Raw genomic sequence first — 13,725 nt, forward strand, 5'->3', positions numbered from 1 at the left:
CATATATAAGGCGCAATGGATTATAAAGCGCAGTCAGCTTTTTAAAAAAAACAAAACAGATTTTAGGTGCGCCTTATAGTGCGGAAAATACGGTAATCCAGTTAAAGTAACCCTACCCAACCCTGAGAGCGCAATCATGGAACGAATTAAGCTCATAAGAAGAGGTACCACTATTGTCCTTGGGGTCAACTAGCTGGCATGCTTTTTTTCTATGATGTTGCACGTTGATGCACAAAGTACAACTGCTTTCGTGTTTGTAGTCTTCTTCCTTTCTGTCTCTTTAACTTCCCTCTCTGCTCACTGTATTTTCAGCCCTACTGGTGGCTGCCCGCATGCACAAGTTCCGGCGCACGGTGAAGGACATTATCGGGGTGGTCAAAGTGTGTCAGGCCACGCTGAGGAAGAGGTAAAAAGTCGGGTTGGGCGGAGGCGCCGTCGAGGTCCAGACCCCTTTGGAGACTGTTTCTTTCATTTTGAAGGCTCGTGGAGTTTGAGGACACGCCCACCAGTCAGCTGACCATCGACGAGTTCATGAAAGTGGACCTGGAGCAAGAATGCGACCCGCCGTCTTTTACCGCCGGTCAGCACAAAACCAGAATGCAGCAGGTACGTCTCAGTTTTGGTCCAGCCACTGCTCAGCCCACCATGCGTTTCATTCCGGTTTCCTTTTTCAGCTGGAGCGAGAGCTGACCAAGAAGTTGAACGATGTCGAAGGTAAGACTTTATTCTCACGTGACCGTGGAGTCTGGCTGACTCTTGAGCTTCTCTCCTCCAGGAGAGATCCATTGCTACCAAGACCAGATCGAGACGGAACTGGAAAAGAGCCAACCCAAACTTCGAGGAATCTACGCTGCCTACGTGGGCAAAATGGGTGAGCGAGAACTGGACAATGCAGGGTTCCTACAGGTGCTTGAAATCCTTTAAAGTGCTTGACATATAATGTCGTGTTTACAACGATTGAAAAGTGCTTGAATTCTTGGGGTAAGTGCTTGTAAATGCTTGAAATTGTTGCCATGTGTCTCTAGTAGTCTGCTGGAAAATGACACGGACACTCGGGTGGCTTCGCTTTGCCATTGCACTTTTTCCGTTGTGATAACATTGGCATAAGTTTGTATGGCCACGGCCAAAAAGGACTGGCGTATGCTACACAGGCACCTACACAGGGGAGCATGAAGTGCAAGAGCATCCATCCATTAGCTGCACCGCTTATCCTCAGTAGGGTCGCGGGGGTGCTGGAGCCCATCACAGCTATCTTCGGGCAGTGGGCAAGGGACACCCTCAACTGGTTGCCAGCCAGTAGCAAGGCACACAGAAACTCACTCGCTCCTTCACACCAAGGGACAATTTGGACCGGCCAATTAACCTGACATGCATGTTTTTTGAATGTGGGAGGAAACCTGGCGGGCCCGGAGGAAACCCACGCAAGCACAGGGAGAACATGCGAACTCCACACAGGAGGTTCGATCTCATGACCTCAGAACTGTGCCGCACACGTGCCAACCACTGCGCTGCCTTGCTGTCCCGGATTACATAATAATTTTCAATATTTATTACGCACAGAATTATTGTATTGTTTCCCAGCGGTAAAGTGTAATAGGAAGTACTTCATGCAACTGATAATGTTGTCCAGATCTACAAAAATATATATTTACCCAAGATCTAAAAATCCTTCGTTTTGAGAAATGCAAACGCGTATGTAAATCACACGATTGTGGCCCTCGACGGATTTTTCCGTATAATGGTACCAGAAAAATTGGGGGGAAAAGTGCTTAAATTTGTTGATGAAATAGGTGTAATAACCCTGACTCTACCATTTGGCATTCACAAGAACCATCGCTCTCTTCGTAGAACTTCCGGAGAAAGAAATCCTGGAAGACTCGCAGACTGTGTCGGAGGACTCGGACCTCCAAAGCGCCGCCCGTCAGCTCGCACAGAACTTCTTATGCGAAGTGATGCAAGAAGAGGAAGGGTGGACCCCGAAGGATCATAAGGTCGTAGACCTAGAGATGGAAGGGTCGGAAAAGTCCGAGGCCGAGCAATCTTCCCGGCAAAAAGCATCTTTTGACAGCTTACTGGAAACCCCGGCCGCTTTGGACCTGCAGCAAAGCTTCCAGATCTTCAGCAAGGACGGCATGGACCGTAATGTGTCGGGTAAGGTGTCTGACCACTTAATGTTGCCTTAAATAACGTGAAACTGCTTTCTTAAAAACATTTAGGATTAGAAACTAAATTAAATTGGACCAATAAAGGCCAGATGAAATATTCACGTCTAATGTAATCAATTTTAGAGTTTCGAGCAGAACACTTTCTGTTTCATGATTACTGATGTGACTCAGCTGTGCCCGCTCATTGGGCGCCACCCGCCGTGGGTTCTGATTGGCTCCCTGTCAGTATTTGAACCCAGTCCTATCTCTCCCCTTTTGTCAGTCCGTCTGCAAACCTCAGTGAATACTAGGCAGGCCTTTTTTCATCCTGACTTGCACCTGTCTAGTTTTTGCTCCCGTCTGTCTCCGGCTAAGACCTGTGATGCTCCTGACCACGTCTGTTTACCCGTCCCGGCTTACTACCTCTTTTTGTCCCCGACTACGCCTACTCTCCCATTCTGGCTTACGACTCGTTACCGACCCCGACCACGTCTTGCTCTTCCAGTCCCGGCTACCGACCATTTTTTCCGTCCCTGACACCGCCATCGCTCACTACGGAAGATTCACTTCCGTGTTCGGATCACAATCCGAGTACGAGAACGATTTGCTTCCTGCCTCCAGCGAACACCGGATCGTGGGCGCAGCCCTTCCTCTTTCCTCCAATAAAACTTGTGATAAACATTAAGCAATTGGGTCCCGTTTCCGTTCTGGTCCTGACATTCTGAGAGTATTCAATTTAATGAGCCATTGTGTATTGTTTAGTGTCTCCAGGTGGTAAAAAACATATTGATTTGAATAATAAGCAAAAATACATGAACTATCATATACACAAGCATTTTTTTAAATAATCATTGGTTGAGAAATTTGTATTTATTTTACATAACATGATGCTGACCTAGGGGGAGTTGAGAGGGTTGTCCGCCATCTTGCTGCTAAGGGTACTCACAAAAATCAAAAACCTTGTGAAAGGCTGGGAAAAAACGAGAAAAAAAATGGTGCGGTTTGATCACTTTGAGTCTCTGCAGTTAGTATTCTTCCTTGTGCTTTGTAGCACTCGTTTTACGGTTCCACGACACAATACAGCGACATTTAGTGGTCATGTATTACAAGTACACACTGTCCCCATTTTCATTCGAAGGATTTGGTTGTTCTATAAAATGCAGCCCAATTTTGGGAGGTTTATTTAAAAACAAATTGACCCATCCATCCATTATCTTCACCGCTTATCCTCAGTAGGGACGCGGGGGTGCTGGAGCCCATCCCAGCTATCTTCGGGCAGTGGGCAGGGGACACCCTGAACTGGTTGCCACCCAGTCGCAGGGCACACAGAGACAACCGTTCGCTCATTCACACCTAGGGACAATTTGAACTGGCCAATTAACCTGACATACATTATTTTGGAATGTGGGAGGAAACCCACGCAAGCACGGGGAGAACATGCAAACTGGGGGGTTTGATCTCATGACCTCAAAACTGTGCCGCACACGTGCTAACCACTCCCTACAAATTGACCCCAAAAAATTGAAAATAACTCTATTTTAGCTTTGTTCTGTACAAAAACTCATTTTAGTGTTTGATACAATGAATACATTTGTGAGGAGTTGTTTAAAACAAAATGAATTGTTTGTGGGTTGTTTTATCATAGTGATTAAGGGCTACACAAATAATCATGACTTGACTTGACTTTTACAGAATATGACCAATTTTTGGTTGTATTGTACAATAAGACCCAAATTTTGTATTACCGTATTTTCCGCACTATAAGGCGCACCGGGTTCTAGGGCGCACCCCCCAAAAATAGTTTTTGGTCCTATATTTTCCATACATAAGGCGCACAGGATTATAAGGCGCTACAATGGGAACGTCGACAAAACAGTCAGATAGTTCAGTCAAACTTATTACCCCCTTAACATTCCGAAAGCTTACAAAGAAGCAAATACGTGTCATAGACACGTGCAGATGCGGTGTCCGTACGACGTCACCCAACAAACATTTCTTAGTTTCCATTTTATTTTTTGCTGGCAACTGTGTGGACAGCAAAGTAAGAATTTTATTGTGCAGGGAAACGGGGTTCTTTACTGTGCATATGAGAATAAACACTTTGAATTGAATTGAGTTTAAAAATAGACTCATCACAGAAACATCAAGATCATTCTAAAACAAGATACTGGGAAAATATAAAACCGCATAGCTCACCTAAGTTCTCTTGCAGCCATCGCGTTCAATAATGATACGTAACCATGGTCTTCTTACAACCGTGAGTGTAGTAAATCCAGGAGAGTAAAATATTTACAAATACAGAATATTAAAAAATGTTTTCTCTATGCCGTAGTGCAACCCAACCAACGTGTGATTCACATTCATCTTTTTCGGCCAATTGCAGGCTTTGTTTTGCCCCTTTAGCCTATGCGAACCTGTAAATGATGAAAAGGATCCGCCCCCTTTACCTCCGAATAACTTGAGCCAATAGTGACTGATTTAAATGATGATTGACACATTGGCTGGGAAACGAAACGGCGGCATATGTATCCCAGCATACACCGCGGACGACTTCGCCTTCGGGGAAAAATCTAGTCGGCGGCTGCTTGCTTTAGTTGCAAGACTTTGCGACTTAATAATGATCCATATATAAGGCGCACTGTATTATAAGGCGCATGGTTAGCTATTGAAATAAATAAAGGCTTTTAAGTGCGCCTTATAGTGCGGAAAATACGGTATTTAAAAGAATATGACCCTCTTTTGGAGCAGTGGGTTTGTTTTGTACATTTTTCCAGATATTTTTTAAACAAATAAAGAATATTTTAGGCGGGTTGTCCATAAAATGACACAACATTTGCTACTTTCTTTACCAGAAAATAACCCAATTTTGGTTGTGTTTTACAATAGAATGCATAATTTCAGTTGTTGGAAATAAAAAAAAACTTTGGGGGATTCATAAGAAAATGAACCTATCTTTTTTAGATTTTTTCTTGCAATGCACCTTAATACAGGAAAAAATTACTGATTTATTGATTGAATAAACGCAGGGCTGCAACAACAGATCGATATAATTGATTAAAATGGATTATTAAAAGCGTTGGCAACTAATTTGTTCATTGATTCAATGGGGCACTGGGTGGGTTGGTGGGCACTGTTGGTGGGCACTGTTTCTTGTGATTTGTCTTGGGCAAATACAGCCTGACAACACCCAGCCCTCTCAAGGCCAACAAATAAGCCACTAAGGTAGGGGTGGCCAACCCTGCCCTGGAGAGCTCCATGTTTTGGAGCTATCTCTTCACCAATTCAGGGGATTGCAAATTTTCTCCTTGTTAGCGAGCTGTGTGGGAGCTTCGTGGTGATCCAGGTGATTGGAATCCCCTGTATTGAAGCCGAGAAACTCCAAGATTATGCAGGACATGTTGGCCACCCCTGCACTAAGGACTTTAAATCAATGCAAATGAGTGTATTCCAACTAGTTGTGTCCACGAGAAGCACAAGAGAAGAATAAACTGTAGTTTTCTGTATGTCCACTTGATGTCGCCAAAACCAGGTGCCACTCGCAAAGCAACTGGAGCTGTATTTCTCTCTGTCTCTCTTGCTCACTGGCTCTCTCATTCTCTGGCTCTTTGTGTGATTGTTTTTGCGTTTTTTGTATCGATCTTGCTCAATATCGATACTATCGATCCGCCAACCCTTAATTTAGTTCCTCCTCACTGTTTCCGGCAGATACAGACGAGAATTCAGAAGGCGGTGACCTTGATCTTGACGGCATAGACGAGCTGGAAATCGATAAGGTGAGTAGACCGACTTCTCAGTGAAGGGGGATCGTTTTCATCTCTGTGTCTGGTTTTCAGTACATCCTGAACGACCAGGAGGTCAGAGTGAAGACGGAACTGTGGATGCAGCAGAATCAAGAATACCTGCAGGAGCAGAAAGGTTCTCCACAGGCACAAATGATCAATACAGAACAAGTAATCGACTGATGGGTTGATCTGCTTTCAGAAAAGGAAGAACGAATTCAAAAGGCAAAGGAACAGGGGACGTACAAGGAGGTTTGTGTTTTCAGGTGGCTCCAACAGGGGGGCATCAGTCCTGACCAGTGTTCCCTCTGAGCTGCGTGTGTGCAATTGCGCACTGCTCGCACATTCTCTGCGCACAAGAAAATCTAGCCGGCGCACAAAAATGAGGGCTCAAAATTACTAACTAAGAAGCATCTTATGTCAAAGTTACAGTGCATGAAGGTAAAAATACACGGGTTCCCCTGACGTTGTGTCCTAAATGCGGTATTTTGAAGTCAATGTCGAAGTAGAACGAAGTTGAGTAAGGTCAGTAGAGTTTTTCGAGAACCGGCTTCTTCGGCTCGGCTCACTAAAAGGAACCGGCTCTTTCGGGTTGATTTTTGCTTCTTTAATCCCAACACGACCAAATATTATGTAAAACTATGTCAAGTCAAGTCAAGTCATTTTTATTTGTATAGCCCTTAATCACAATAAGTCTCTAAGGGCTTCACAGATTAGTACACTATGTTACACAGACTATTTTTCAGCCGACAAGAAGAGTAGGTTATTATTCATATGCAATGGAGTAGAAGTGAGTTTTAAGTTTAGATTTAAACATTTCCACTGAGGTTGCACAAAAAGACTTAAAAGAAGGGGGGAATAGAACAAAAAAGATACCAAAATGATAAAGTAGTGAAAAGCTGAGAAAAAAAGAAACAAAAGGATGAGAAAAAAAGAAGGAAAAATTTTAGAAAAAAGCCTGTGATTAAGGGCTATACAAATAAAAATGACTTGACTTGACTTGAAAAAAAGAAAAGAAAGAAATGTAGGAAAAAAGTAAACAGAGAACAAAAAGGAAAAAGTAACAGCTCGGAAAAAATAAACACAATGAGATTTTTTTTAAAGGAATTTAAAAAAAGTTAAAAAAAACACGAAAAAAAAGAAGAAAAAGTTTGTGTTGCATTCAAATAATTTCCAATGATATCAAGTGGATCTTGTTGCCAACATTGTACTTCCACTCAAAAATGTGATTAAGTACAATTCTGTATCTTGCAACTGACTAAATAAGCCCCCAAAAATGTAAATATTATGCGACAAAATATATCAGGAAATAAAAAGAAATGGATATCTTGTGAAAGAATTGTAAGAACAAACGACGTTTGTAGGCCGTATAACCTTTGCAATAGTACATGAGTCAATTCAGTCAAAAGAGAAAAATCATTTAGCATTGCCGGAAACTCAGCAAAATGGAACTTGATGTCAAGTTTTGGACATGTTTGATAATTAATTACCTTGCCACACTTGGGATTATGGTTGCTCACTGTTGTTTCAAGCGTTGCTCACCGACTTTGTGTGAACGCTCAGACCCCTGGAAAATTACAGGGAACATTGGTCCTGACGTATTTTTTTCTCCGCAGCCGAAGACGTCCAAGAAGAAGAAGAAAAAAGAGAGCCTCCAGGCCTCTACGGCAGGCGAAGCCATCAAGAAGATGCTGGAGAAGAAGAAGATTTCTGCCAAGATCAACTACGACGTCCTCAAGGACCTCAATGGAGGCGATGACGGCCCCGTCCCAGAGAAGACCCCTGAACCCGAGCCCCCCATCAGGCCTTCCAGGAAAAGACAGCGACGCAAGAAGGAAGCTGTTGTGGACTTGGCCACCGGCGCCAGTATCATGGGGAAGAGGTGAGCTTTAAATGTTTCCGTCAGGAAGAATCCTACGTAAATATCGGCGCCATCTTAAATGTAGCAGTATCTGGACGGACGATTGTGGTCTAATTTCAGGGTTCGTACGGGTGCTTGAAATCCTTGAAAATGCTTGAATTTCAATGTTGTTTTCAAGGTCAGGAAAATGCTTGCATTTTGGTGAAGTGCTTGATATTGTTGCCATTGCCATGTTTCTTAGCAGTCTGTGTGAAAATGAGACCGACACTCCTGCTTTGGTGGCTGGTCATCATGTAGAGCGGCATCGCCCCCTAATGGTTGCACCCAAGAGGAACAACACAAAATCCCTGAAATTGCACAATAAAATGAAAATTAAAAATATAAACTCATCAATGTTATCAATAAACGATAAAATGCAAAAAAATGAAGAATTTACAATTCTTTTTTGACCAAATTACACACGGATCCCCTGAAAAACACACGAAAATATTAATTAAATTAAGTAAAACAAAAAAGCAAAAGATCAGCAGTCTCTTAGATTGAAAGATTGAATGAACTCTGCTTCAGAGCAATCATTATCATAAAATGAGTCAAAATTGGGCTCCTTTTTCTGCTTTTTATACACACAGTACTTTCTTTTTTTGTCTTCCGTGTTGAACTACATCATTACTCAACACCTACAGAGGCCTTTCCGTGTTTGTAAACAAGTGTGACGTAGCCAATTGTTGAGGAAGAATTGCAGAATTCATGTCAGTTTATAGCAGCCCATTGACACAAATAGATCCTAGATCCTCGATGGGAACTGCTCAAAATAGCACAAAGTATGTGCTAGCAGCAAGATAGCGACTTCATTTTAGTCACCAAAGTCAACAAAAAAATGGTCTTTTGATCAACGCTGGATTTCCCCCTATAAAAGAACTGGAAAAATTGGCTTTGAAAGTGCTTGAAAAGTGCTTGAATTCAGCCATGAAAAGGGGTACAAATCCTGTAATTTACTTACAGGAATTTTCCAAAAAGGAACTTTTGTTTAGGGATTAAATAATATTAAAAAAAAAAAAACTTGCCCACAGCCGGAAGATAGCTGGGATAGGCTCCAGCACCCCCGTGACCATTTTGGGATAAAATACAAATTTCTTGGACTTAAAAGTTTTTTTTAAATGCATGTTTACATCAAAGTTTGTTTTTTTACAATTATTTTTGAAACTATTAAGAAGTGCTTATTATCACTCACTGTCCCTTTATGTTTTAGGGAGTCATTTTTGCCCTTTTGAGTCCTCAGTCATGAGACCACGTTCTGTATTTCTTGCAGGATGGGCCCACTTTTCTCAGGACCACCAAAGAAGAAAAGTATGACCAAGGTGAGTTGCTGTCACTAATCCCGATCAATTGGGAATTTCCAGAGCCCCAAAAACTAAAAAATGTTGGGATTCGAAGGTATCTATTTAAAAATGTCAATCTTTTTGTACTAGTGGCAGTGTCTGAAACTCATGACAAAAAGTTACCGGACACCAGGGCAGACATAAAGTTTCCTGCCCCATTTTTCACAACTTGAAAACAACAAACAAACATTGTTGCAAGGTATTAAGGATTGATAATCAGAATATATAACAGAACAACACTTTAAAATTACGTTTATTATAAATCTACTTATAAAATTCATTGCATGTATATGACATCGCTGTTTTCCATCTGCCATCAGTATGTACCTGCATTAACTCATCTTCATTCATGCAATGTTTGCATTGCGTCGTCTGCTACAAGCCACGTGAACTCCTCTTTCCATGATGCTTTTAATGTACGTTTACGTTTTGCAGCGTCATCCATTTTGCTAGCTTCTTTTGAATCTTCTGGGGCTGAGGTTTTGGCTTGATACCTAACCCCTTATTTATTTTTCTTTTGTTCTCTGTGCGTCTACTTTGGAAAATGATATGCTTATAAGGCTTGGGAAAGTCCGGAAGCACGAAGTTATTCGATGCAGGCTTCTGATTGGCTGCCAAGTATGCATATTGCCAAACCAACCGAAATTCCGAAATTTACAAACCGAACGAAGATTCAGAAATCGGAATAAAGCAAGCGTTTGTTTTGAAAAAAAAAATCTTTCGTTTTTTTTCTTGAAAAAGTTGTCGGCCACCTGTATTCTTTCTATTTAAAGAAAAAAATGTTTGTGTAAAAATATCAGTCATTTGGGAACTCTATGTACGTACTAGTGTTTTCTTATTGTGCATTGAATGTTTTTGGACAGCCCTATGAGTTGCATTCAGGTTAGTGTTATACAAATAAATTTGGATTCTAAAAATCGAATTCGATCCTTACAGATTGTTTCCGTGACGACGGACGAAACGGAGCATGAACCAGAACGGGAGCCTGAACTGCAGCCCAGCGAGATCCCTAATAGGGTGGAGATGGAGAACATAGAAAAAGAGGAAGAAGATGAAGAGGAGGAGGAAAAGGACGAGGAGGAAGAAGAAGACGAGTGTATCAGCGCCCTTAAGCTTGTTCAAAGTCAGTCAGCTTTTGATTTCTCCAATTTCTCCTTGCTCACCCACTAAACCTGGGGTCTCCAACGTGGTGCCCACAGGCACCTGGGCTCCTCCTAAGAATCTGTTCTGAAAATAGCTTTCTATTGCTGGGTCATTGTACTTTTTATTATTTGATTAATTCTATTTAAACCTAACCCAATAATGAATAGGGCTGCAACAACTAATCAATAACATCAATGACTAAAAACATTGGCAACTGATTAGTCATCGATTCGTTGCATCAAGTGATTTCTGAACCACCAAGAATGTTAAATCTATGCAAATAAGAACACCATTCCGTTGTGACACGGGGATTTGCAGTACCGATTTGGTCCGGCAGAGGGCGCTAAGACCATTTTAATAAAAAATGTTATGTTACATTTTTTAAATCCGAAATATTAAACATTGCATCAGTTTACAAACAAAATTTGCATGAAAGTTTCAACCTTATAGTGTTTGAGTGTTTGATCATGAAACAACGTGAGCAATTTCAAAAGGACAGACAGTGCTTCAAAAATATATAGAGAAAAAAATAATAGTTATGGCATGTCTAACTTTACCTAATTGGGAATGTTATCATATTCCAAAATATAACCCCCCAAAAAACAAATTTGTTGATAACGTTTTAGGTGCAGCCTTAATACGTACCCTGTTAATAACATACTAATAACGTAGTAATGACATGATAAATTGTTATTTTAGAAATTCAATTTAAAAAATTCCAGTTCATGGGCTTCAAGGACAAATGAAATATATTCAAATATTAATAATTAATTTTAAGCAACTAATTAAGAGAATATAATGAGAATCTATTAATTTATTTAAAAATATGTATTCATCCTTTTTATTTATTTATTTTACAGGAAGTGTAACAAACTAAAATCCAATTTATGGGTCTTATTAAGCATATAAGCAAAAATTGTGCAGTTTTTTTTAGGTAGCTATCTGGTCACCTTTTTAATTTGGAGCTATCTTCCTACATTTTTAGCTATTTAGCAAGCTATCAAGCTAGCTTTTTACATTTTTTGCATGCCATCGAGGCAACATTTGATCTTTTTTTGCTAATTATGAAGCTACATTTTGGCCTCCTTTATAGCTAGCTGTCTAGTTTATTTTTTTGCTATCCGGCTAACGTTTTTGCTTTGTAGTTGGCTATCTTTCTGCCTTTTAAGCTATCTAGCAATCTATCTACTTATCTTTTTACATTTTGTGCATTCTATATAGGTAACATTTGATCTTTTATTTGCTAGTTTTCAAGCTTAATTCCGACCTCCTTTATAGCTAGCTATCCAGCCTTTTTGGCTACCTGGCTAGCTTCTAGCTTGGTACCTTTCTTGCTAGCTTTTTAAATTTTTGCATGCGATATAGCTAACATTTTATCTTTTATTTGCTAGTTATCAAGCTAAATTCTGGCCTCCTATATAATAATAATAATATAATAATAATAATAGCTAGCTATCTAGCCTTTTTGGATACCTGACTACATTCTAGCCTTTTAGCTATCTAGCTAGCTTTTTAAATTATTTGCATGCTATCTAGCTAACATTTTATCTATTTTTGCTAGATATAAAAATAAATGTTCGCCTCCTATCTGGCTGGCTATCTAGCTTTTTTTTTTTTTAGCTTTTAATCGGGCTATTTAGTTGGGTTTTTATTCTTTTAGCTAGTTTTTTTTTACCTGTTTACTTTTTTTGGTAACTATCAAGCTACTTATTAGCTATATAGCAAGCCATCCAGCTAAGTTGTTGTTTTAGAAACTGTTGGAGACCCCTGCACTGAACTTTTCCGATTTTTCTTTCTGTGCTCTAGGTTTTGGATGTTTGGCAGAGGAAGAGGAGGAGATCTTCTAGCTTATTTCCACCCCTGCCTTTTAAACGTTTTATATGTATTTTAAGTCATGTAAATTGGTGCGGACTAAAGACCTGCCCAGGACCAAAACCTACAGACTTCCTGTTTCATGCAGCTACGCTCCTTGATACAATGTCAAGGCAGCACACAGTCCATCGAAAAACGATTTTTATTCACCGAATTGCTTGCCGTCGGCAAGTGCTTTGAGCGGTCTCTTATAATCCAGAAAAGAGATTTTATTGTCAATGCTTTTGTATATAAGAAACGATTCCGGTTCTGTGTATTATGTGCTCACTTCGGCTATGAATGTGTGAAATGAACTGTCTTTGAAAATATAAAAATGTCAAGGATTCTGGCGCGTGTGCGGCACAGTTCTGAAGTCATGAGGTTAACCCTCCTGTGTGGAGTTTGCATGTTCTACCCGTGCTTGCGTGGGTTTCCTCCGGGCACTCCGGTTTCCTCCTGCATTCCAAAAACATGCAAGTCAGGTTAATTGGCTGCACTAAATTGTTCCGAGGTGTGAATGAGCAAGTGAGTTGTCTGTCTCTGTGTGCCCTGCGACTGGCTGACAACCGGTTCAGGGTGTCCACTGCCCACTGCCCGAAGACAGCTGAGATGTGCTCCAGCACCCCCGCGACCCTACTGAGGATAAGCGGTGCAGATAATGGATGGATGATTCATTATGCATAGAAAAGCCTGTCGAGTGAAAAGGTCTCACCGTAGGACCAACTGGCAGGAGAAATTTGGTCATTAGCGCTTCCTGGCGGACGAAAAAAGACTGATTCAAGCAAAAGTCTAGATTAAAAAAACAAAACTTTTTTTGTGTTTAGTGCAGGTTTGTCAGTTGTTATGGAAATTGTATTTTTGATTGATTTGTTTGACTTTTTTATCTATTTTTGGTTTGGAATGTAATAGTTGTAAAGGACGATGTGCTAAAAAACTTGCGTGCGTGTCTTTTTTTCTTAGAATTCTATTTTGTTCAACGGAAAGTGTGTAGTTTTGACCACTAGATATCGCTGTATCGTCTAGTGCAGGATTCCACCCTTTTCAAGCTGAGAGCTACCTTTTGGTAAATATTAGCGCAGTTTGAAATGCATTACTAGAATAGAAAATCATGTTATTACAAGGTTACTTCTTGGAAGTAGTGTTAAATAGACTCAGTCAACTCCTAAATAATAATTTTATTGGAAAATGTTAATGATCCAGTCCTGGTGAGCTAGTTTCAGGACAAGTCTGCGGGAACCTCAGCTGTCCTAAAGGGGGCACCACAATGGAAACCTTTGGTGTAGTAAAACTGAAAACATAAGAGGAATGCAAACTACGGAAACCAAACTGCACCATTTTTAATGACCTTTTTCCCAGCCTTTCACTTTTTTTTGTTTTCTTTTGGGGCGTACCTGCAGCAGTAAGATGACAGTGATGTGATCTCCCTCCAGGTTCGTTTGGAACCGGGGCGAAAAAAATAATATATATCTTTATCCGTTTGAAAAAAGGGTAATGTTTTTCCTCCGAGACAGAAACTATAACATTTTCCATTATCAAACATTTTTGGAAAAGCGCCAGGGAGCCAGTAG

The 13,725-nt window shown here is 40.6% G+C and overlaps 1 protein-coding gene across 1 annotated transcript in view; it reads left to right on the forward strand.

The window, feature by feature from the left end:
* The window catches only part of brf1b (BRF1 general transcription factor IIIB subunit b), a 28,990-nt gene extending 15,905 nt beyond the window's left edge, over positions 1-13,085 (forward strand). Inside the window, exons 8-19 of the mRNA XM_088324633.1 lie at positions 313-406; positions 480-606; positions 675-714; positions 776-871; positions 1,849-2,151; positions 5,850-5,917; positions 5,978-6,059; positions 6,126-6,175; positions 7,540-7,805; positions 9,094-9,142; positions 10,100-10,286; positions 12,113-13,085. Coding sequence (XP_088180759.1) covers positions 313-406; positions 480-606; positions 675-714; positions 776-871; positions 1,849-2,151; positions 5,850-5,917; positions 5,978-6,059; positions 6,126-6,175; positions 7,540-7,805; positions 9,094-9,142; positions 10,100-10,286; positions 12,113-12,153 — 1,403 coding nt within the window. The 3' untranslated portion in view covers positions 12,154-13,085. The remainder of the gene's footprint in view (positions 1-312; positions 407-479; positions 607-674; positions 715-775; positions 872-1,848; positions 2,152-5,849; positions 5,918-5,977; positions 6,060-6,125; positions 6,176-7,539; positions 7,806-9,093; positions 9,143-10,099; positions 10,287-12,112) is intronic.
* Positions 13,086-13,725: the final 640 nt, after the last annotated feature.

The sequence above is a fragment of the Urocampus carinirostris genome, chromosome 20 (genome assembly GCF_059441175.1).
Source record: "Urocampus carinirostris isolate Australia breed hairy pipefish chromosome 20, RoL_Ucar_1.0, whole genome shotgun sequence".
Lineage (NCBI taxonomy): Eukaryota > Metazoa > Chordata > Actinopteri > Syngnathiformes > Syngnathidae > Urocampus > Urocampus carinirostris.